At 40.0% G+C, this 26,583-nt stretch overlaps 1 protein-coding gene across 1 annotated transcript in view; it reads right to left on the reverse strand.

Annotated features, from left to right (window-relative positions):
* The window catches only part of BCAT1 (branched chain amino acid transaminase 1), a 60,717-nt gene that overhangs the window by 17,339 nt on the left and 16,795 nt on the right, over positions 1 to 26,583 (reverse strand). The window contains exons 2-5 of the mRNA XM_082309103.1: positions 25,407 to 25,478; positions 6,514 to 6,714; positions 3,075 to 3,185; positions 2,054 to 2,173 (exon numbers count right to left, since the gene is read on the reverse strand). Of these exons, the coding sequence (XP_082165229.1) occupies positions 2,054 to 2,173; positions 3,075 to 3,185; positions 6,514 to 6,714; positions 25,407 to 25,478 (504 nt within the window). The remainder of the gene's footprint in view (positions 1 to 2,053; positions 2,174 to 3,074; positions 3,186 to 6,513; positions 6,715 to 25,406; positions 25,479 to 26,583) is intronic.

Below are 26,583 nucleotides of genomic sequence, written 5' to 3' on the forward strand. Positions count from 1 at the left end.
TATTATTCTAATCCTCTCAAATAGTTTAAAGCTTTTGAGAATTCAGAAATTAACTTAACAAGATAATTATATGAATTAATCACAGCAGAAGCCTGCAAAGCCTTCTGGGGGGAGGAGTGGCAAGGACCACTGCTAGCAACAACAACAGTGGAGGAACCACTGTCGGCTGCATTAGTGATAAGAATTAGCCAATGCCACTTAGAACTGGCATTGGTAGAGTTGAGTGCTGGCTCTGTGAATGGCTGTGTGACAAGCTAAAATGATTTGCCTGCTGGAAATGGTTCACACAACAGCACAGGAAATAACCTGGAATGTATCACTTTTTTTTTTCCCCCTCGTCTCTGAGAGATGGCTTCTCACACTTCAAGCCATCACCATCAATACTTGAAGGTGGAGGTGAAAAGTCTGGCACTGGTCAAACTCTGAATCCTGTGGTAGGAGACTCTGCTTAACTATATGATTCTTTGCAAAGCTCAGGACTGACCACAGAATCACAGAATGATTGAGGTCGGAAGGCACCTCTGGAGATCACCTTGTCCAATCCCCCTGCTCAAGCAGGGCTATGTACAGCTGGTTGTCCATGATTCCTGGGATCTTCTATGCAAGTGAATGGGTTGCTATTTTCTCTCCACTCAGAGAAACCAGTCTTGTAAAAAGAACAAGCTCATCCTTGGTTTCTAAGATTAGGGCTCCATTGAAAAAAAGTTATTGAACTTAGATCTTTAGGACCAAAGGTCTAAGCAAAACACTGTGCACAAAGCACATGAAGCTAAATTGGGAGGTGGGATGAAAATAATAGTGTAATAATGGAACTACTGGAAAATACAAATTAGCCTTCCTCAGGTGCTGAGAGGGTTCTTTTGATTTCCGTCTACCTTACTCCTTCAGCAAAACTTCTGAGAAGATTAACTGAATGAGATCTTGATATTTTTCCTGATTCTTACACGATCGTTCAAAAGATAGTGTTGACTGGGTTTCCTAACTGTGCTGATTCATAAAAAATTAGCAGGACATGCAACCTGGAAACAACATATGACATTGTGGAAAGGCCAGATACGTTGGCTAACCTGAAGCAAAGCTCAACAGCAAAAGAATTTCCAAAAACAAAAGCAGAGGAAAAAAAATTCAATTTTTAATATTAATACTTTACAGTCACGGAGTGGAGATCCTTCCATCTGAAAATCTGCAACTAGTTTACAAGAATTAAATTAATGGAGTCCTAAAACACATGTGAAATGTATAATGCTCAGGTATGGTAACAACTTATAGATGTGGATATTGCAGAAGAGTAACTTGCTTAGTTGGGAACCATAAATTCTTTAGCTTCCTTATCCTATGCTCTATCATTATAGGTTTCTCTCTTGCCACTGCTAAAAAAACCCAAACCTTAAAATTTTAATTAAAATAAACTTCCTGTTTCTAATTCCCTTTATAAATACTATAGGCTTGACTCACACCCACATGAAACTCACAGAGTACACACTAACACATAGTTTCTAAGGAGCCTCTTATAAGGTCAGGTTTGTCTGGGTTCAAGAATAAATTTACACAAGAACTTGTTCTTAGTGCTGTTAAAAATCTCTCTCAGAAGAGCCATCTTAATTTACTGGGTAGAATCTTCCAAAATCTCCTCACTAAGGTCAGGATGGAGGTATGAGATGAAATCACAAAATCTACAGAGCAAATTTCTGTTCCTTCACATTTTCTCCACATTATTAGTATTTTAAAGGCATACATTACCATGTCACAAATAACTATCTTTTTAGTACAAAACCAAAGTTAATCTAAATTTTGCCATTATCACTCAGAATAGTTAATCGAAGTTTACTTTCTGTGAGCTGAATCAATGTGTCCACTAGGTGGTGGTGTGGTCAACATAAATTTGTGAAGTAAAGCTACAGGTGACTAACTCAAAAGTAAAAACATAAAACCAATTTGCCCCTGAACTGTAATACTGTTGTCCAGTGACTGCTGCACATTTCCCTTTATGGATGGAAGCTTTTGCCTCATGCTTAAATACACAAAAGTTAAGAGGGGAAAAAATGTTTCATACCTCAGTTCCAATTAAGGTAGGACGGATATACAGGCTGGCAGAGGTTGAGTACGGGACCCACTCCTTTTCCACTTCCACAAGCTTCCGGATGCACTCTAACAGCTCATTCTGGTCAAAACACTGGGAAGGAAAAACAAAGGGAGGAAAGCAAATGGAGAAATACAGCCTGAACACTCTGTGGTCTTTATAGATCCATATGCTAAGGGGAACACTTCATCAGGATATGTAACAGTGACAGTCCGTAGAGGTTCATAGGACTACACCATCTTCCTTAAGCTCATTTCTTACAGAATTTAAGATCCCATGGTCTTTGCCACTGTGTCTTTTTATACAGTATCCTGAATGCACTCCTTCTGCCACAAAGTGTTCTCCTGAGATAGTAAAAAGGAGCCATTGACCCTTCTTGTCCTCAAAGCACACGGAGAGAACTCCCTGCACAGCCAACACCTTCACTTTGGCATGCTGCAAGCTATGGCACCACCTCTTCTGCAGATGAGCACTTCGGGTTAGAACTCCAAGGGGCCCACCAAGCCTCCCGGTTTTACAAAGTTGCAAAGTTCTTACAGTAATAAAGCTTATAAGTGTGGGAGGAAATTCACTGGCCAATATACAACTGCTAAAAGCAGCGTTAAGTTGCTAGCATGACCAAAAATGAACGCACTCAGAAGCTGAAGGACTTAACTGAAGTGGAAAGAAGAAAAGGAAGAACATTAGCAGCAGAACAATTTCATCAGCTGTGTGCATACAAATAGCTGCAGAACTGCGCTCATCCCTCAGAAACAGACTGTGTACATATGAGGCAGTAGGGAGACAAAAAAGAAAGCAAAACATGGTTGTGATTTAAAAGAAAAATGCATTTCAAACAATTCACTGAATAAGATCTCGTAACAAAGTTTAACTGAACTATTCAAGAGTTAGAGTGTTTGATAAATGTTACGCTACTGTAAAGTTTCAGAGATTTGCACTCTGAAAATGAAAGCACACTCTGGCATAAGGAGAATAAGGTGCCTTGGCTACATACTGGAAGAGTTGCTCGTCTTGCTGATCGCGCCATCCTGTCCATGTTGAGGGTTGGCCGGAACAGGCGGATTTTGCCATCCACTCCTCGGTAAGCCTTCATTCCTTCAAACAACTACCAAGCCAAAAAGGAGGGAAAAGAAATCAAATAATAATTGAGACGTGTTATCCCACAACAATCTGTGCAAAAGCAGAACACACCTTTTGGAAATAAAAGAACTGCACTTTCCTGCTCACAGTACTCAAAGCATAAATGCTAACTATTTCATCCTTGCAACATACTCCTGTGAGGTAGTACTATGAAGTTTATATCACAAAGACGACCTGCCTATGCTTCAGATATATCTTTCTCTGGCAGGGGACTTAATGATAACCATTTTTTTCATAATTTGGTTACAGCAATTAAAATTTGTAGCATGTGTTTGACTTAACTATTCCCTCACATCCTGACTGACACCTAAGGCTGAGCCAAAACAGTATTCTCCCTTACGGACAAGATGTATAGAATTTAATTATATATGTTAATAGTTTTTAGGGCTCTGTCCAAAATGCATTTTGGTAGGAAGCATAGAAGAAGGTAATTAAAGGAATTCTGTTGCAGTTCTTGCTGCAGTTGTAGCAAAATCTTGGTCACTTATTTCCCTTACATACCCTTACATTGTGGAAGAGAATTTAGCTAGCATGAGAGACAGATGCATCAGCCTTGCAGTAGAGGAAGAACACATGAAAATGTTTTATCTATACTTTGTAGGAAACTTAAATTAGTCATAATTATCCCATCAAACTGCAGAATCTGGATGACTGGTGTTGACAATCAATTTACCAGAAACCCTTATCCCACCAGCACCCTCCCAGCACAATGCTCTACAACATCTCCTAACCACGGCAAAAAACATATGCCCACAAATTATCCATAGTTATTTTCAGTTACAGATTGATAATTTCCAGTTATAGTTATAGATAGAAAACACATGTATTATATAAGCTCACATTAATATATACATATATACAGGAATTGTTTAGATTAAGTATTAAAGGATCACTTATGCTTATAGACAAGAGTTCAGATTTTTAGAATTTATTTTCTAAAGCATTTCTTTGTATATTAAATTTCAGTATGAGTTCTATGAATTTAACTGCATCACTGCTGTCAGTCTCCTCAGACATGTCCTCCTGACCGCTCTACAAAAAATGGCTGGAAATACATTCTGTGTGGTCGGAAGTCTACATTTGCAAGTATTTTTATTTGGAAAAAAGAATCCTGTGTATAAGTAATTTTAGTAGAATGCTCAAGGTCTCATTAAGTTCTATAACATTTTCCCATAAGGATCAGTGGAATACAATGTTTAGAAAGCTTTTCTGTAGTCCCATGACAGAGCTAGGTCCTTCCACATGACAAATTTTAATTGGGTTGTAACTGGGTTGCAGGAATCCCGGCAATCTTCCTTAGGCCACATGCCAACTACGTAGCAGAACCAGAATTAGAACCCAGAACTTTTTGCCTTCAAAATGTATCTTATTCCTATGGCAATGCCAACCTTATTAAAAGCTTTGTATGCAGTTTTGGAAAAAACCTCTTCCTAGTATAGACATTGTAGCTACAAAAAAAAAACATTCTGTCTTTAATAAAGGATGGCATAGCTGGTGATATGGTTGATACTTCGATACGATTTTTATTGGGCCAGTTACTAACTAATACCACATTTCTGTAATGCTACTTTCTTATCACAGAAGTTGTTTCCCCCCACCCTTCTCCCAAACACATTCACAGAACTTTTAATGAGAGGGAAGAGGAAGGAATGTTACTACTAAGATTTGATCAATGGTTTGCGAGAAGTAAGAATCACATCACTACTGAAACACAAAGCCTTCTCAAGCTGTTAAATCTTTTTCTCCAAAAAGAAATACTTTTAACCTTCCAGAGCTCAGTAAAACCTTTCACTCATTAAAAAGGGAGACAGTGATGTGTTCCAGAAATGCTCAACTTGAATAAAAGCAACTGCTGCGGTTGCTTGATGGTCAGTTGCTACAGTGGTGTGCAAACAATATTATCTGACATCTGTACATCACAGGAGCTGGATCTGGACTTCAGCAGATCCAGACTATCACACTGCATCATGGAGGGCAAGGAGAAAGGGAAGGGAATGCCAAATTCATCGTTTTTATTATACCCACTGTGTATTCATTGAGCCACAGCATTGGTACCAGATTCTCCTCTGTCTGTCCTCTTGGCTAGAGGAAACGTGATGCAATAAGGGTAAAAGAATAAAAAAAATGGAAAAAAAAATAAGAGCATATTCATATTAGCAATTATTTCAGACTGGGCCAAAGGCCGAGCATTAAAACAATATGCTACGAAGAGTGAAATATAGATTTGGGACTCCAGCGTGGTTTCTTACTTCTTGGGCAGATCAAGAGCTGCAGCCTTAGTCACAGGGGCCTGTTGTAATTTACACAGGACCTTTGGAGGCTTGGTGACTAGATGGGGAAAAAAGAGCAACAACAAAAAATGGTGAAGGCAGGAGCTCAGGGACAACAAGCAGGGAAAAGCTTGATCCTTCCCTTATACCAGCAGTTACAAAAAAAAAAAAAAAAAAAAAAAGAAAAGAAAAAGAAAAAAAAAAGAAAAAGAAAAGAAATAATAAAAGAAGCACACTCAACTCCACTAACTTCAGTGGAGACACTCCCCCCTACCCAGAAATGGGAGGAGAAGCAGGCTTCCCTTTCAGCATCTGTGCCCTGCTGAGGCTCTCACACAGATCTGAGTATAGCCAAAGCTGCTCTGGAGACACAAAAGGCAGCTTTAGACAGTAAGCAGCTAAGCACGGAAACTGTTAACCACGCTGGTTTCCGACTTAACATTTCACTTTCCAAAGTTCCTTGCTGTATATTCTCTGCTTAAATACACTTGTATATGCTGAATGTATCAAATCTAGTTCGGAGCTCTCCAGACTTGTTTGGAGTTGCAAACAAGCATCTGTCTAGCCTGTCCTGCCATCCAAGCTATGGATTTAAAACAGCTTAAAATAACTTTCACAAAGTGCATGTTCAGTCCCCAAATTAAAGCTACTCTTAGAATCTCACACGATCTTATCCAGGGTTTCATTAAGTTACACCAGAGACAGTAATTAGACTGATCCATTGTCAGTGAACTAGAATGCTTTCTCAAATGAATTTGTCACCACACAAGAAAGGTCTGACCTTCACCAGGCTAGAAAGTTAAGTGAGCTGGACTCCACAGGCCAGAGTTGCTTCTGAGTCATACTAACATAAACATAACCTGTTGTCAATAATGGAATTATTCTGGAAGGACATCAGTTAACAAACCAAAATGTAACTCAGTACTAATAAACTTAAGATAGTAATAGTCCCTGCATTACAAAGCTGTTGCTTCAAGAGCTAATGAAACAAAATAGCAGTTTCCAAATCAATTCAGTACTCACTTCTACAGCATAATGCAGAGATGAGGAGGCTGGATGCAATGAAAGGTTCTCAAGTGGCTTAATGTAAGGTTTCTCCCATCCTGAAGCCAAGGACCATTCAATTGTCAGCATGTTATCAGTGAACACAGTTCCAAATACCAAACCACTGGGGTCTGGTTTTTCCTTGAAAGTCGTAGCTGGGGTGATAATCAAGTCTGAAGCCTGAAGGAACATGAAGACAAAAATGAAGTGTATAAAAATAATTAAGTCCAACTGATTTTAAAATGATTCTGCATCAGTGAACATGGACAAATGCAATATTTTATCTGCAGGGACATTTAATGACAGAATGGTTAAAGGCAGCTAACCCCTAAGTAGCCGGCAAAGTATTCATACTGTGTATGCACACATATAGACAGTGCTGCTTGTACCAGAAGTAGTTAGCATATTTTGAAGCACTGTTAAGTGGAGGAAGCAGAACAAGGTGTAAAAACAGAAAATTAGCAGATGAAAATATCTTGGACATTTAGATTAACACATCTATACATGTTCCAGAAACACCCAATTGCTGAACCTCAGAATGTAAGCTGATCATCAGAAATTAATCCCCCTCGCAACTAAGTAGATATGTTACACTGATTTTCCTTTAATGCATAAAAGCAACGTGAGAGATCAGAGCCAGCAGTCAGCAGATTACTTGGGTCACAGTAGCTTGTTCATTCACATTCATATTTTCCTAGAAAGATCCCATTAGCAAAGAAGGCTAAATGTTTCCCTGCATGATTAACTGTAGAGACTTTCTCTTACAAGCCATGACTAGCTGCAGAAATGCAGCATAGTTTTTTGTACTGGTTTTGGCTGGGATAGAGTTAATTTTCTTTACAGTAGCTCATATGGTGTGAATCATCCTTAAAGAACAGCAGGGGAAGAAGGAAAGCAGGATCTCTGGCACGTCACTCTCCTTTTATACACAGATAGGGGGCAGAGTCTTGATCCACCCTCTCCAGTCTCTTTCTACGCCATCTGAGCATTTAAACTGTGTTGGTCAGAGGCAAGGAAGAATTCAACAAAGAACTGCATTCAAAGCTCCATTTTCCTTCCTATCATGACTCAGAAAGCACTGACACTTACTACAGACCCCAAAGTGAATTCTTACTCCTCTATGTTGGGTACATATAGAATAGACTGGAACGCAGGTAGTTCACACCATTGTTCAAATGATTTGCACGTGAACTAAAAAGGTGGTTCTGCGAGACATATCACTGACTTTGACTTCTCAGATTCAGCATACATTTTGCAAAACGAGTAAAAAAAATAGTCCCAAGCTTTTGAAAAAGAACACACGCACCCCAGTCTCTGTAAACAACCTGATTTTCAAGATGTTTTTAATGAATAATGGCCTATTTTTTATTGATTGGTTGGCTTGGGTTTGGTTTTTTTTTTTGTTTGTTTGTTTTGGTTTTTTTTTGCTTAATGGCTTAGATGCGAAATTAACTTAGAGCTGGAGCACATGAATGGCTGAAAGCTTATTTCAAACTATCTCCAATTATAGGGCTTGTCTAGATATTACACTGCATTAGCGTGGTTGAACTAATACATAATCTGATGAAACAACAATTACTCTTCTTAACTCTTTATAGTACCCTTTATCCTGCTGACACTGAATGCTCCAATAGGAAAAGCACTACTTAATGATGTCGACAACCCCTTATGCGCTTCGGAAAAAAAGATGTCACAGAAGAGCGTGGATCAAAATAAGAGCCACAAAGGAGTGTTTGCAATTATCCACAATGCAAGACAGCTCAGGAAAACACTCAGGCAGGAGCAAGATGTCAATGGGGCTTAAGCAAGGATGTAGAACACAGTTATATCCTTGGCTTTATGTCTGGACAGAATCACAGCTTCTAAAGAACTCCTACTGCCAGTGGTATTAACAGCTCTCGCTGAAGACAAGGCTTCTGTCTCATCTCAGGTCATTTTCATCAGAGGTGATTATCTTTACAATAAACTGGTCTGGGGACCAGAATTATATGGAGTTTCATCCCCCAGAACTCCCATCAGTGTGCTGATTTCTGGTTTTATGCCTCAGTTTGCCACTTCCTTAGTTGTGGTAGCACAACTAGTTGAAAGGCAGCACTATAAAACAGTTTTCTAAGCTCATTGGGGTTAACAAATAGCTTTTACTTTAAGGATGGGGAAGGATTTTAAGCTGGCTCTTTTCACAGGCCCACAAGCACACGTAGAGGGAGCTGCAAGCTGCACACAAGTGAAGAAACATCCTCGCTTGGGAGCATTTGGGCTTTCTTTGACTCAGATTTGACACCAAAGATATTTCTCCAGATTTGGAGACCTGGGGTTCAAGAGAGCCTTGGATAGAGTCTCTGTCATGTGAGTGATAATTTAATACAACTATGCTGATAAAATACAAGCACACTGTTATGCTCTAATGGTTAATACAGAGAGGGTCCCAGATCCAGAGTCACCCCTATGCTGGCTCATTAGAGATAAGAGGTGGGCCAAGCGCTCACTCCTGCAAGTTCAATAAAATGGGTACTCCTCTGTGATGGGCAGTCACACAGCAGTGACTATGGCTCAGAGCAGTAGCCCACACTGCTTAGCTTTCAGCCCCAAGAACTGGGGACTTTCTGCAGTCACAAAAAAAAAAAAAAAAATCACTGGACTGGACTTCAGGTTGAGTCACCTGAAGGCAAAAAGCCTAGAGAAGTAGGTAGCTGCAATGCTTATCCAGAAAAGAAGAAAGTAGTTTCTGGACCACAGAGCTTCCTGGAGCTGCACACTCTGAACAAGGAGCCCACCTGCTGTTTCTCACTTCCTTCAGCATTTAGGGAAACCAGCTTTCATTCAGGCATTTTGCAAACACCTGACTCAACAATATCAGGTATGACACTTGACCCATAACGCTTCCTTCGAACAACAGTAGGAACACCCTGCAGAAGACTTCAAATATAGGGCAACGTGAGAAATGAGAGCCAGCAGTCAGCAGATTACTTGGGTCACAGTAGCTTGTTCATTCACATTCATATTTTCCTAGAAAGATCCCATTAGCAAAGAAGGCTAAATGTTTCCCTGCATGATTAACTGTAGAGACTTTCTCTTACAAGCCATGACTAGCTGCAGAAATGCAGCATAGTTTTTTGTACTGGTTTTGGCTGAGATAGAGTTAATTTTCTTAACAGTAGCTTATATGGTGTGAATCATCCTTAAAGAACAGCAGGGGAAGAAGGAAAGCAGGATCTCTGGCACGTCACTCCCCTTTTATACACAGATAGGGGCTAAACAACTAGAGAGGGCTATGAAGTGGGCAGGAGGGCCACCCTGCAGAAGACCTCAAATATAGGCTAAACTGGACAGACCAGTAGGGCAACAATCATTAAACAGGCAAAAAGGCAATTTTGCTGATCCTTATAATCCTGTTAAGCTCTCAGGAGATGCATTTAAGACTTTTTTTGGCCATTACTTTCTTACGATCCTTTCTTAAGACTCTTCCCCCTTATTCATTCTATCGTATTTTTCTCCCTCTTTTTACCAAGCAGTGAGTAGTGCAAGTGAACACTGTGCAAAATCACCTGAATCTTTCAGAATCCCAATGCTTTTTATGTCAAGACAACATCAAGCGCTGCAATACATTCAATCTTTTTTTTTTTTTTTTTCCATGGAGGGGGATGCAAGGGGGGCATTGGAGAACCCACCCTTGGAGTACTCTCTCCCACACTGTGGTCTGCAGCATGAAGTATTGCCAGCACCCCCAACCTCTTCTAGGTCCCTGAGTAATGGGACTTCCTACACAACACCTCACCTGGCCCACAGGCCCTTTTGGCTTAACATGCCCCAAAGTCCTGTCCCAGCATTTTATGGTGCTGTTCAAGCAGCACCAGCAGGAGGGAAACAAAATCCTCAGAAGAACCCACACAAAGAGAGCAGAGCAAGGCCAGGTGACTAATACCAGGAGTACTGATTAGGTATCAATGCCTATTACTTTAATATCACTCATGAAAACGTTATCGCAGTGCTACTGTGGTATCACCTATGACCTTTATAAATGGCAGGTTATTTCTTTCCTTTGTCAACATTCCCCCCACCCTGATAGCAGCATATTAAGGATGCATTAACACCCATCCAGATCTCTGCTATTTGTACTACCAATAAAAAGGGCAATTTTCAGCTTGGTTTGTGTTTTCCGTGCTTTGTTTATCAACATGCTCTCAAGCACCTTCTGACACTGCTCCCTAGTAAAACCATTAAACTGGAAGGAAAACCGGTAAATGCTGTAAAAAAAAAAAAAAAAAAGATAAGGAAGATGAAAGAAAGAAACGGATGTGGCACACAGTCTATTGAGCGCAGCTATTTGTCCCCTGTTGCCTAAAGTAAAATGACAAAGATGTAGTTCCACCCCTGCAAACTCTCCATGTCGCAACAGTACAGTACGTACAAGGTGTGTGTGCCTAGGTCCCAGTGCAGGGCACTCTGGTAAGAAATAGGAAGAGCCAGATTGCCCTGCCTATGGTAGGCAAAAGGGAGTGGTGGGGAAGCCAGCTGCATACTGTTGATTTTCAGGGCTTATATAGCAACACTACACCTACAAGCAGCCACTGTCTTTACCAGATGCACTTTTTTGAATAGCTCCTCATCTGAAAAGCGCCTGCTGATTCCAACGCAACTTCTTCCCGAGCAAAGCTTTACCTAGCCCAAGTAAAGAAGATATACTGTGACCTCCTAAAATTCATCATTTGATCAAAACAGATCTTGTCAGTTATGAGCTAGGTCAAATTAAAAGTGACATGCTGGTCAGCGTCAATTTTAACCAAAGCTGTAGCAAGACATTCTGGTGCCCTTAGCCAAGATGTCAGTTTAATGTTTATTCTACCCAGCCTTTGCAATAGCCTTAACTGGATTTGGAGCTGACAGCAGCCTCTGGCCAGAGCTGTTACTCTCATTAGTACATGCCTACCTTTCTTACCCTAGAGAGGTGTCTCGAGAAGGTGCAGATGGCAAGTGCCTATTTTGTCCTACTCTTTCCATCAAGTTTTGCCAATGCCTTCCCAAATGATCCTTGGCTGCAGTTATTTTTACTGCACTGAAACTAATAGACCATAAGCAGTAGGCTGAGCAGCTGTAACAGGTGTAATTCATTTGACATGCTCAAACTTTTCTAAACACTGTGCTGGGCCAAGCATTTCTATCACTTACATCAGTAAAAACAGAACTAGCAGCGTCAGTTTTGAAAAAGCTTACAAGTTACCTAACTATAACAAAAAGTTTCAGCAGAGATCCTCAAAACATTATCATCCACTCAGTGAGACTGACTCTAATCTATTCTGATGAAATAAGTAACCTCCCTGGCTTCTAGTCAAGGCGATTCAGTCAAGATCACAAAGCAACTGCAATTATTACTTTTTATTACTTATGCTGAGTTTGTAAGCATATTCTCGGAAAGATCTGGGCCTTCTGACGCAATAACAGACATGGAAGCGTAGGCAAAATTGAATAACTTGTTTTGCCCTTGCACTTGTGAACAGCAAAATGCAGTCGCAGTAGCAGAGCAAATTTTGAGAAGGAGACAGATTACAAAGAGTATGAGGAATTACTGTAAAGGGAAAAGGTAACAAAGTGTATCCAGGGGGAGTTGGAGAGAATGAGGCTGGGACTACACAGAATGGTTTTGAGGAGGGCTCCAGGGGTAAGGATGTCATTTTCCTGCCGTTCAGTCCTTATGGCTGTGGCACCCTCATCATGGCTTTTGGGCCCTCCCCAGCACACACATCTCTATCCCAGGAAGCCATTCTTTCTGCTGGAGCAGCTACTTTCGCCCCACAACACCTTCTGCCTGGCCTCCTGAACCTGAGGCTCCTCCTATATAACAGACTGAGGAGAAGAGGTTTGCATTGCCAAAGAGAAGCAGCGGTGGGGAACTAGGTTGAGGATACCAACTAAGCTGAAGAAAGCGGCTTGTTAATTCATCTTTCGAAGCTGAAACCCTCTCTTCTTTTAAACAAGTTTTTTTTGGCCTTGCAGCCAATGAGCAAGCTACCACCTTTCTCCTGTAACTCATTCAGCTCCGTTGCTTTCCAGATGTCGAGCTGCAGGTGGCAGAGGATTGCCCCCATTTTCTTGCTGACCTGAGCAGTGATCTTAGCTGGCTGGTGAAGCTTGTCCATTAGATATTCCAGCCCAGCAGCCTCATACAGCAGGGTTCAGGCTACTATATGTTGCACATAATAGCTCCTGTAGAGCGGCTACTATGAGCAGCCCACAGGGAACTGCAACCTGATCCAGGAAGAGCCTTCACCACCTGGGCCTGCTTTCTGCGGGCAGACATCATGAATCATGCTTAACAGGTACTACTGCACACAAAAAGGCAGCTTGTGCCAAACTATTGCCAAACTATGCTAAGGCACATGGAAAATAAGGAGGTGATTGGTGACAGCCCATATGGCTTCACTAAAGGCAAATTGTGCCTCACAAATTTGGTGGCCTTCTATGATGGGGTTACAGTGCTGGTAGATAAGGGAAGAGCAACAGATGTCATCTACCTGGACTTGTCCAAAGCATTTGACACTGTCCCACGTGACATCTTTGTCTCTAAATTGGAGAGACATGGATTTGACGGATGGACCACTTGGTAGATAAGGAATTAGCTGGATTGTCGCACTCAAAAAGTTGCAGTCAATAGCTTGATGTCCAAGTGGAGATCAGTGATGAGTGGCGTTCCTCAGGGGTCATCACTGGGACCAGCACTGTTTAACATCTTTACTGGCAACATGGACAGTGGGATCGAGTGCACCCTCAGCAAGTTTGCCAATGACACCAAGCTGTGTGGTGCGGTTGATACGCTGGAGGGAACGGATGCCATCCAGAGAGACCTTGAGAGGCTGGAGAGGTGGGCCCGTGCAAACCTCATGAAGTTCAACAAGGCCAAGTGCTAGGTCCTGCACATGGGCCGGGGCAATCCCAAGCACAAACACAGGCTGGGTGGAGAATGGATTGAGAGCAGCTCTGAGGAGGACTTGGGGGTGTTCGTTGATGAGAAACTCAACATGACCCAGCAACGTGCGCTTACAGCCCAGAAAGCCAACTGTATCCTGAACTGCATCAAAAGAAGCATGACCAGCAGGTTGAGGGAAGTGATTCTCCCCTTCTACTCTGCTCTTGTGAGACTCCACCTGGAGTAGCGTGTTCAGCTCTGGGGCCCCTGGCATAAGAAGGATATGGACCTGTTGGAGCGAGTCCAGAGGAGGGCCACGAAGATGATCAGAAGGCTGAAGCACCTCTCCTGTGAGGACAGTCTGAGAGAGTTGGGGTTGTTCAGCCTGGAGAAGGGCAGGCTCCAGGGAGACCTTATAGCAGCCTTCCAGTACCTGAAGGGGGCCTACAAGAAAGCCAGAGAGGGACTTTTTACAAGGGCGTTTTAGTGATAGGACAAGGGGTAATGGCTCTAAACTGAAATGGGGTAGATTTAGATTAGGTATAAGGAAGAAGTTCTTTACTATGAGGGTGGTGAGGCACAGGAACAGGCTGCCCAGAGAAGCTGTGGATGCCCCATCCCTGGTAATGTTCAAGGCCAGGTTGGATGGGGCTTTGAGCAACCTGGTCTAGTGAAAGGTATCTCTGCCCATGGCAGGGGGGTTGAAACTAGATGATCTTTAAGGTCCCTTCCAACCCAAACCATTCTATGATTCTATGAATCAGGGATGACATGCTAACTCTTCCATCAGTGACATCAGAGCAGACAGCAGCAGTGCTAGGCTACGCAACTAGAAAGTAGGAAAAGGTTATGGAGGCTGTGTGTGGTGTTAGGGAAACTGGTACTTTTCTCCTGCATTGGGACAAAATAAGCAATCACCTGTTCCTCCTGTTCCTAAACCCTGTCTTAGAAATAGAAATGCTGAATACTGCTGCAGTAGATTAAACCAACTGCAACCTCTTCTAGCTGGTGTTATTTTTGTCTAGTTTGTCTGACTTACTGCCACTCAGCTCTATCCACTAATCACTAGCTGACACCACAGCAGCATCTACTTGACTAAAAAAGAGGAGATTTGTGTCCTACAGGCCTTGGGTAAACCAAGGTCTGTGGTTTTGTTTCTTCTCCCATCCCCACCTTCTTTGGAAAAGACTGCTAGTTTTCTGGGGCAGAGACCATTGCTTCCTGTATAGGGCTAAGCCCTGTATGGCTCTGATCACAATAATAAAGTCTGTAGTAGAAGCAATAAGAACAATAAGAGTTCTATCAACTGAAAACAGAATAAGACAGAGTTAAATAAATTCTTCGAAATCTATTACTAGCTTGTAAGTATAAAAAATAATGTTAATGTAAGCTATCCTATAATCCCTTTACCATCATTACTATTTTAAATTTACAGCAGAGCCCGAGGCTTGAGAATGGAAAGTGTGCCAAGATATAATAAGATTTGAGCAGGAAGAAAGCCCTAATTTTCCTACTACGAAAAAATAAAAAGAAACAAAATATAACAAAATATCTTCTGCAACCCCAGGGAGAATACACAGAAATCTTTCAACATAAAGCTTCCCTGAGACTTCATCTGAGAATATGTTAGCACATGTAATTAGACTGGGGCCTGGAATCATTGCATCAGGTTGACTGTATACTGGGTGATAAACCACAGAACAAATGACAAAGCAAATGGAGTCAAGGCTCTGAACCAGTTGTGAGTCAGTCATGGAAACAACAGAAAATATGGCTGGAAGGACTTTGTCTAGTCCATCCTCTGCAAGGCATCTAACCTAAACTATTCATAACAGATATTCATCAAATATTTATCAAAACAAAGAATGAGCTTCTGCTACACTCTGCAAGCAATGGGAAAAAAAGGAGAAGGGCACAACATACTGTTGGCTTCTTTAACTTTTCCCCTGACCTGTTGGATGCTCCAACTCTGATGCAGGAATGTTTGATTTGGAGCAGTAGGCAGGGAAGTAAACCTGCTCTGACAAGCAACAGATAAGCGATTGGAATTGACAGAAACTTCTTGCCTTAGAGAATGAAAAGGGCACCTAGGGCAGCAGCACAGCTGAAAATGCAGTCTGAAGCTCCCAAAATGCACCAGAAGTAAACATGTTGGGAAGCTCCAGTCTGGCTAGACTGTAAAGAAAGCATTGAAGAAACTAGTCTTGCCCAACAAAACACTCAAGCACATGGATAATGCATAACATCATTGATTTCAATGGCACTAACTAAATTTTAAGAGTTTTTCCGTATGTGCTAAAATGTGGCCCTGCACCAACTCCGACTGATTTGATCCAAACCCCATTTAAGTTAATCAAGACTCCTTCCTCCATCTTTGTAGGAATTTGGATTGTGAGACAAAACTACCTGAATCTTTATAGCCTCACCCATTTCTTCAGTAAAATTAAAGGGACTAATAATGGTTTTGGTTTTTTTTTTTGTCCCTTACTCATTAGTCTGTTCTCCATGGATACAAGTTTCAGAAGATATATATTTTTAAAGTTCAGAAAGATGAGGGAATGGGGTTCCTACAGATCCTAAGGAAACCTTCTTCCTGATATTAAGGAAATCTTAAGGAAAGCATCTATTTGATTTTAATGCAGTCTATCTCCTTTACTCCAGCTAATGGTATTTACTAGATGACTGGTTTTTGTAGATCTGAAATTTCATCTATCAAGGAATTATATAAAACATTTCAAATATGGCTATCTCTTTAAAATATAAACCACCAAGATGCTGATAAGACTATTAAACATAGGAACAGCAACTGGACATGTTATTACATTTTGGTCATAGAAACTATTCTTGTTTGCTTACAGCTCTTCCAGTTAGCTAAGTGGGGTCATCAGAAAGTATGAACAGGGAGGAAGTATGAGCAGGCTTTAATGCAGTCATTGCACTGGACTGAAAAACACATTGATGTAGCTCACGGCAACTGCTAGTCAAGTTAGCTATATAAAAATCCTCTTTGGCCATGCAACTGCATCTCATGTCTGCAATGCAGATATACCTGGGCTTTTGATTAGAAAGAAGCAATTCCATATAGAACAACAAGGGAAATCACAGATTGCAATTTTGTAATAGCCCAATTCCTTGCACAGAAAGTCCTCTCAGAGACTCATACTCAAACATTTCCATAAATACGAAACTCGGACCATTCTTTGCTAAGGGAACACATTAACTAATTAAACTATTCATATTATTCACTATTAGTATATACTGCTTCTTCTCAAAAGATCTGATATCTTGGTTAATGCAATTCCTGATGCTGTGCTGCTCCTTGCCTCACAACCGCTGTATTTCTGCATTGTAGCATAAACACAATGTTCCATTTTTAGAAAGAGTTTGCCTGGGAGAAGGTTTGAGCCTAACACAAGCTGAGGGCTCACACTGGCCTATGACACAAAAACGGAATAGAGAGATCTGTGACATTTCATAGATATCACATTTTTGTACAGTGGCACAGTGTTTTAGATGTTCAAATAATGCTGTATGAAAACAAAACTTACAAATTTGGTCCACAAATATTTAAGACACTGCTGTCTCCTGGTTCAGGAAACACTATCATTTCTATTTCACACGAAGAAAGTGAAACAAAAAATGAGATATTTACATCTAAGCTTTTTTAAAAAGTTGTCATATTGGAAGAAGAAATTAATTGCAAACCTAAATTTCAGACAAACAAGTTGGAAATATTTCGCCTACGTAGCCTGGGCAGTCACAAACCTGTTATGTGGAATAGCCAAGAATAGAATCATAATCTCACATGTCCAAGTCCTGAGCAGTTGCAATTAAATCTTCTTACCCTGACTTTAATAAGCCTGCAGACATGCAGGGAAGTGGAATCAAGGAATACAGAATTTATCATTTCATATGGAATTTCAAAACCTTTTGGGAATATAAATTGCTTTCATGGTACAGTCTCTTATGTAGAGGTTACAGGAATAATTTCAAGCATTCAGTTAACCACACCTGCCGTTTTCACTTATTCCATCTACCTCTCACACTGGTAGATAGAAGGTAAACTTACAACTTGCCATGAATTTCAATGTTTGATCTGCCACTGAAACTGCCACATTTTGCCAATTCATTCTGTTCAGTACTTTCCTAGAAATGGGGACTAAGTACGAGATCAAGATAAAAATCTTCCAGCTCCCTAGACTGTTAGTTCATGGGAGTTAGGATATAGAGATAATTTCAAAAGCAAGCAGAAAGGCCAACAGAATACTATGGAAAAAAAAGACTAAATTCTCTTCCTAAATTGTAGTTCCTATTCATGTATGTTCAGCAAAGAAAACACTTAATATCAAATCTGGGAACTTGATATCACAATGACATTAAAATTTAAGAATTCTTGGAAATAGGTATGGACACCATGGATTTTATACATTTTGGAGTCCTATAGTTTCCTTTGGGAATCATTGGATGGTGCTAAAGCCCTACATTTTAAAAGCAATTCTTCACCTTGGTAAAAATAAATCCAGAAAATTACGCAGGCCAAATGGAATTTCTAAAATTCTACTACAATTTCTGTGTTTTTACAGACACCAACTATATCTTAAACTCCTAGTTAAGAAGAAGATAAAGGAACACTTTCTTCGTGCTATAAATCAACTCAGCCAAACTGTCCCCTGGCTGTTTTTCTAGCATCTTCCTTTTATCTTGGCTTAAAGCTCCTACTATTTGCTGAAGACAATTAGCTTTATTTGCAAATCCTACAGCTTCAGATAATGGCACAATCGGTTTCTCTACTACAGCTTAGAAAACCTATTTGCTAAAAGCCTGCAACTATTTGAAGGACATTACCCACCTGAAGAGAAACACATAACTACTTGCCACCAAGATAAAACTGAAGAGAGCTGCCATAGATCTCAAATGCCCCATTATAGATGGGTTCCTGATGGCATGAGAAACCTACTTGCAGACTATTGGAACACCATGCATTAGCGTACCATGGAAGAATCATGGTGAATTATTTTCACAGCACTAAGAACTTGTCATTGCTCAGTAGCATTTCATGGCTACTACAATTCTGAAGCAGTGACACTACTGCTACTACTCCACGGTAACAAGCTTGATTTAGAAATACTGATGTGCCAAGTAGAGCTATCAGCAATACTAAGCTGCATCAGTGTATCTTGCACGGTCTCCTTCAGGAAAGCCACTTTCTCCTAGCAACCAACAACAACTGAAACATTCATTAACACATATTGGGCTTTGCTTCTTCCCTCTTTTGTCAAAACAGGACGCTCAACTGTAAGCGCCCTCTGTGTTGATCATTACTGTGACCTAGACCCATACTTTCCTAATAACTGGAATGAAAGCAGCAGATATGCAAGTCAGTCTTGCCCAGCTATTATTAGTAACATTCAAAAGAGTTTGTGCAATGCCTGTGTCGATGCAGAATACCACAGAAACCACTCAGCACTCAAATCTTCTCTGTGCTGTAGCTGGTTTCCCTCTTGGCATGTGAAGATGAGGGAATGGGTTTGATTGTAAATCACCTAAAGTAGTTCTGCAGCATATACATACCCTGCTAGGAGGCATAACCAAGGGATATGAAGGCACTGCGATCTAATAGTATTATTACTCGCCAATCTTTTTTGATTCAACTCATGACAAAAAGCAAATAATTTTACTGCCATTGATGAAAAGCTAGAGTGAATAGATTCAGCTGAAATCAAGATAAAATCAGAATGACCTTTTCTCAAGCAATGCCCAGTCCACAAATGCTAAATACTGTTATGACAACAACAGAATTGGCCTCTAGCTTGGCATCCTAATCTAACAGTGGCTACAGCTATGTACTTCCATGGAAATGATACGGAGATGACCTACCAAGTAGTAACTGACACAGTTTTAGCTTAGGAGGTTCAGACTGTACATCAGAAAAAACCATTTTCTTAAAGAGAGTAAGGCAGCACAGCATTCAGCAGACAAAGCCACAGCTGACCTGGTCTGGTGCTGATGAGAGTCCTGCTTTCAGCGGGAGGATGGACTGGATGGCCTATGATTCTAAGACACAAAATATCTGGAGATGCCTTGTTGTGTAATGTTATATGCACACACACACACACACAGATATCCAAGTGGTCATCTTTCTTTTACTGCTGACAGTTTATATAAAAGCAGCTTTCCTAGATACACATTTTGGGGGGCTACTGCTCATCACAGCATCAAGATATTGGTAAATTTCTGTAATAAATTTTCTCCCATACAACTTAACATAAACATAGAGGAAACGTTCTATCTGATCAATCAAAATTTAAAATGGGGTCTAATACAGAATTTAAAATGGAAACGCAGAGCATTCTCCTAACACCCCCCAACCCCAAAACCACAGAAGAATCAACAGCTGCAACATGACAAAAAGCCTCATTGAGTGTCCATATGCTTTGGCAGGTGAATAATTTATTGATGTCGGTAGAAAATGACAAATTGAGAACAAGCTGGAGAACAAGAGATGTGAAAATATACAAACCATGCAAACTGCTTTGTATTTATTAACTTTATACATAATGTGGTAACTGTAATGCATATATGTCCTCATTCCAAAAACATTTCAGCATTCTATTGATCCATATGCTCTGAGCATGTCAGAAACTTTACGTACTGCTCATATAAAATGAAAACACAAGAGAAGTGCTATGTACTTCCTAAAGTCTTCAAGGAGTGGAACTTTCACTATGTAACTCTAATGTTGTGCCAATGTGATACAGCCAATTAGTTCAGATTTTAAAAAGATGTTTCAAAAAATTAGACTATTCTGTATTTTGTATGTTTTTAATCTTTGCATGGGAGCAGGCGGAAGAAAATTTGGTGAAGAAACAATTTTCTTCTTTAAAAAACGGGGTTGGAGAATTGTTTATTCTTTATCTCTGTCAGCAACCTTTTCACATATAAAATAGTTTTCTAAAATAAAGCTTCAAACTCTCTAATATCTCAAAATGGATTGGTCCCTCTCCCAATTCCCAGAGTAAGGAATCCTATACCCCACCATATTTGGCACAAATTATAGACACACTTGAGTTTCATTAGTATAAACACGGTAATGAATCACAGTAATTTAGTTTCATTAATGTAAACATAGAAAATGCAATAATTAGTCAGGTTTTCCTTTGAAAGACTGTTTTGAAATTAGGCATATCTTTCTCCACAGGAAAAAGGAATTTTTCCAACTCTTTCTAATGTATACTATATAACAAGAAATGCTGCATACTGCAATAACATCTAACCTACATCTTACCTGCATAGATTACTCCTGTAATACTACCTTATTTATAATTTTAATGTCTCCAGAGTAAGATATAGACCTGTTCTTTGTCTTTAATGTTATTGCATTATTTGTCAAGCACATGAAAAAGGCAGAGAATTGGAATCAGCACAGTATGTTTTGCATAGAGCCAACCAAGTTCACAGTCATTTCATGCAAAGGCTACCTGTTTTAAAGCATGCAACTAAAAGTCCTATTACAAGGAACAACTACATTTGTGTGAAGAGACCTCCAAGAACAAGATCAACATCTGTAAAACTTTCATTGGCAATCTCTCAATTTGAACCACAAATGACTGCATTGGAAATAAATTTTCAGTTTCTTCATACTTCATCCAGAGGTAAAATACGTTTTAGATTCCATGGAAAAACGGTCAGAGATTTGGATTGTTTATTTGTAAGTTTTACCTGTAGCGTGAAAATAATCTTTATGTTCTAATTTGTACAATACCTAGCACAATGTCAGCTAGTTCACAGCTTGGGCTCTAGAACATTCTAGCAATGCAAGAAACAAATACTAAAACATACATCATTACAGAAAATTCACTATATCCAGCATCTCATACAGCTAGATGTGAGCTAGCTTCAAACTGGAAGCCATGCAAACCTATTAGCATAGCACTGTATTCAGTCTAGCAAGTCCAAGGTCTCAACAGGGATCATTAGTTGGAGCACAGCACTGCACTAACCTGCCTATATAGCTTCCAGTCTGCCATGGGCTTGCATCCCACTGGCTTGGAGCCTGGAAGGTTGGGTCTCTCTGCAGAAGACTCTGCAGGGACACTCACAGTTATTTGGAGTAACATGAGGAGCCATTCAGATACAGAAGCTCCACTTAACCATTTTTCACTCCACTACCACAAGTCTTCATATTAGCAAGTCAATCCAGATCCACTTGTAAACTACAGCTACTTTATTCTGCTTTGGCGTAGCAGGCTAGCCAGTATTCCCTAGAAGGCCTGCACCATTTTGGTACACTAAGTAGGCCATTAAAAATTAAAACAAAAGAACTGAACTTTGCACCATTAAGATGCCCAACTAATTCCACATCACTTCAGATCATTAAAACACAGAGAAACATTAAAGGAGTAGGCAATACCTTCTTAAAGTGTGCCATGTATGAGTTTCTCAAAGAGAAAATCTATTCCATGACAAAAGGTTACATAAAAACTAAAATCATCTTTCTGGATATGGACTGATAACATGAGGGAAAGAAAAGGCAATAATAGATGCCTTTAGTTTCTTAAGACCAAGTATTACGCATTCAAAGTCAGAGCTAATACACACGTTAAAAGAAAACAAATTAGACCTACGTATGGAAATAGATGGCTACATTATCAAACAACATTCATTCTCGTGACAGTACAATAAGCAGAATGAATGCATTAAGGAAATTACCAGATTTTTAATCATAAACATTAAGTACCTTAGACATAACTCTGTGCTATTTCATGGTATTACTGAATGCAAAAAAACATGTACAAGAACAAAACCAGATACGTGCATTTCTTGATTCAACATTCTGAAATACATTCAGAGGTACAGAGAATGACTGTACTTTCCATTACTGCTTTCATACTCCCCTCCTAGAGATCCAAGGCTGACAATAGGCAAAAACTACAAGTTTAACTTCTTAGGTTATGGTCACAAAGCACAGTCAGTTATTTAAATAAATAAATATATAAATATGTGCATACAGCTGCTTGGGGAGGGAGGAAGACTTCATTCTAGTGGAAGGAGCTGGGTAGATAAATCCTGGAGATTTGACATTTTCTACAATACAGGAAACTCTAGCATAATCACTGTTTCCTTCGATGTTTCTTATCTGTTCCAAGATCACTGGTCATGTGTCAGCTCTAAATACAATATGTTAAGTAACTTGTAAATCACAGACCTGTCAGGATGAGACTTTTAACTGCAGAAGTGAGTCAAATTAAAGTAGTTCAGTAGCAGCTAAAATGGACAAAGTGCCAATTCTGACCTATTGACTTAAGAGAAGCCCATGAGAATTGAAAACAGCGAGCAGGTGGCAGAAGGGCTCACTGCTTGCTAGAAGCTGTAGGTAGCCTTCATTCCTTCCCTCCCAGTGTAAAGGGACTCTCCTAGCCCACTTTTCCAAGTCAGGCAGAAATTGCAGTAAAATTCAAAGAAGCTCACCTCACCTAAAAAGCACAGCACTGCATTCTAAAAAGAAATGTCTTCAGAGGGCTAATCTGGATTCAAATGCTGGGTATCATCCACTTTAAACAACATGTTTTATGTAACCATAAACAAAACCATACCCTGTTTTCTACATTCCCACAACCTTGGATTACTTAGGTTACTGGCACAAAATTGCAGCTTTCTTCAGCACAGTCAGCCCCATGGGTCAACTTGATTCCTTTGAAATGTTATTAGCTGTAGTTTCTGAAATTGTAACCGTAACTGTCTTCCACAGAAATGTTTGCGAAGTTCCCTAGAATGAATCCAGGCTATTTTATTTGTCATTGTCTGGTGTTATTTTTTTCTTAATTTACAAAATTTTTCTTTTAATTTGACAATGAAGTTAAAGAGACTGCAAATAATTATTGTAATGCATGACACTGCAATCAGTACCTGTATTCCCATCATAACTTTCATATACACACCCCCCCACAGTACAGTATTTTCTAAAAAACTGTACCCCTTTCTGGTGACTGCAGCTAATCTTCAGAAACAGAGCCATAAGGCAGGAATGGACTTACAAATTAGACTTCAGCCTGAGCCAGCTGTTTTTTCTAGTATTATTCCCTTTATGACCATCTGTCCTACCTGCTAATATATTTTTCCCCTCACACAGACTCTCCACTACAATGATTTGCCATTCTGGCTGACATACAAGTATTGATGGAAAGGAAACTGAATTAAATCCAACGTTGTGCCACCCAATATTTGGAGCTTTGGTAAGGCACCTGCTTGACTGACGGTATAATTAAATCTGCTTTAAGTCTGCTTTAGTTTATGCCCAGTTCACCTACAACCCAAACACTATCAGAGTTTGTTGCCACTCTGCCTGTCTTCCTTCTGGACTACCTCAGTGAGTGGAAGGAAACAGTACAGTGCCGTTACACAAGAGTCTCCTCTCTGTAAAGCAATTTTTGTTTTTGAATACATGAGCACACTCTACTGAATGAACCTACTGAGATCTATCTTGTCTATTTATTAAAGGCAAATTCACAAAACAACTCTGCACTCCATACTCGCGAATTCTCAGGGTTTCAAACCTGGTTGCATGCCTGGTTTTGTCAACATTTTCCAAATCAGACCTTGTGGCTGTAAAGTCATCCTAAATCTTCCTTCTTGGGCAGAATTGCCAGAGAGACACTATGCAAAGAAATGAGGAAGAGAAGAACTGGGAAGGGCTGAGAATGGGGAAGAAGAAATTAAATGACATGTTGCTACATGGCAAAATTCTGTAGTCATGGACTCTCAAGAATTGTTTGCTGCTTTCAATGAGACTGGCATCAGAATAAACCTTAACAAGGAGTCCAACACATTTTCTGCAGTATTTATTTTCCATATCTGGTTAAAGCGTGGCAACTAAAAGGGAAATAACTACTTATAAATAATTCAGAAGACTGCACAGAAGTGACACTGCCCAAAAAATCAGGAAGAACATGACAGTTACAAAAAGTACCATTATAATTTCATCTCACGTACTGCTGACAATAGTCAGCAATAACAGGAAGGGAACTGCTGAAAAAGCACAAGTGAGGTCACCTTTTTCTGGGTACTATTTTTAAACATCTGCAAAATATAGATGAGGCTTTTTAAAGATTGTAAAGCAGAGAAAGAGACTGGGAGAAAGAATTACAGATGTGTGACATAAGGAATAAAGGCAAAAGAAGTATAAACAGAAAAAAAGGGAATGAAGACAGAAGTAGAATTCAAAGGAGCACATGCTGATGGGCTTTACATTTCCAACAGAAAATTAAAAGTTGACATCTGTGTCCATACAATGTTTAAAATGAGCTCTTAGTTGCCCTGCATTCAGGAAGGAGGCAGAGGAAAAGAGTGATATCTTAACTGAGCTCAATTCTAAGCTTAAGATTAAAATAAGAAAAGAGAGATTCAATTTCATGTCAGCTCCTGGCAGCTGCTCAGCATTCCTTATTATCATAGCCCTGTTTGCTTGTTGAGCGCTGATAATGTGCCAGAGCTGTGGTGTGCTTTGGAGTCTTTCTGAGATCCTTAGCTCTGCAACTTTCAGACCAGATGGAAAAACCTATATTTGAACACTGTTCATAATGCCGAAGTTTAACAAATAATAGAGTGTTACATAAACTTTGTTTGGAAAAAACCTTAATGGGGGGAATCAATCTTTATTTCTATTGCTTTTGAAGCAGATAAGAGTAAAAATAAAATCACCTATACCATTTTAATTTTTGCTCAATGACTACTAACCTTTTAGCTGGTACCTGAAACTATAATGAATTAAAGAAGTTCATTTTGTAACATTCTTAATTTCTACACTGAAAACATTTTCAGCAAATGCAACTTACAGAATTATTTACAGAATTATGACGTTCAAGCATGTCAGTAGCTATGAAGGCCTGCACAATAATCACTACCATGTTATGGATGCTGTCTGGCACCATCTACTGAAATGCTTCAGACGCCTGTCTTTTAACAGACAACATACCTTGAAAGACTCAGTCATATGCTTTGCTGTTTCTCCCGAACATCCTCCAGCCATGCACTCATTTTGACAGCCCTAGAAGAGACAGAAACAGAGGAAATCAAATTCAATGCACATTGCAGAAAAGTTGATACACATTCAGTTAATTCTTTTTAGGGACAGATTTTATTGAATGATCACTCAGACTTTGTCATCAGTAAATATATTAGCAAGAACTTTTTGGTAGTTTCTTAGCACATCTTTCCACTTTCTAAGCTTTTAGTTTTACTTCAGTTGCATTATTTTGTGCAATTGTATTTCAGGGATTTACAGGAGAGACAATGTCTTAGACTAGATTATCACTCTGAAGTGGGGAAGGGCATGGACAACATCACAAGTCTTTCATTCAAACCTGACTAAGTAAACTGTGTTTTTACACAATTCCATCAGATCCCAGTTTCTCTGCTAAAGCATCCACCTAACAGATTTGCTTTTGCCTTTTCTCAGAGAAGCCTGACTAGGCAGAATGGAAGAAAAAGGGAAAGAATTGTTTTTGTTAAATCCTTCATTAAATGAAGACAGTGATAAGGAATGCCCACCTATATAAGTATATAATCAGAGTATTTTGAATTATCTACTATGTTGAACTTAAGGGTTCTGCCACCGACTATGCTAGAAAGGAACTGAAAGAAAAAGTGCGATAGTTCTAGGCATCCTTCTGTTCAGCAACAGAGGGATAACATAGACAGGTGCAAGCCATCTACCTAAAAGCAAGATCCCCAGTTTCCACAGCATCAGGCTAGCATCTTTGTGGACCTTCCTGCACTAGCTAGACCTTCCTTGCCAGTGGCCAGTAAACGCATATTAGACCCAAGAGCACAGAGCAAATGAGAAAAATACAGCCCTGACAGCATTTCTTGTTTCCGAGCAGCCTTTAAGAAAGAGCTGGAAAGGTAAAGTGGGGGCAGAAGTTTGAGAGAGGGAGGAAGGTGCCAGGAGCAAGACTGTCTGGGGGGTGGGCCATGAAGGGGACAGCTAGGAGGATGGCTTAAGGGAAGCACTACTGGCAAGATGGAGGGGATGGCGGAGGGGATGGCTAGCTGCTGAGATGAGGCCAGGGAGGGGTGGACATGGGAAAATAGTCATGCTGGTCAGAGGGGCTGTCTCAGGGGGTGAAGGAAAGACAGACACACTAAGGGAT

This window comes from Platalea leucorodia (genome assembly GCF_965183815.1).
Source record: "Platalea leucorodia genome assembly, chromosome: 4".
Classification (NCBI taxonomy): Eukaryota; Metazoa; Chordata; class Aves; order Pelecaniformes; family Threskiornithidae; genus Platalea; species Platalea leucorodia.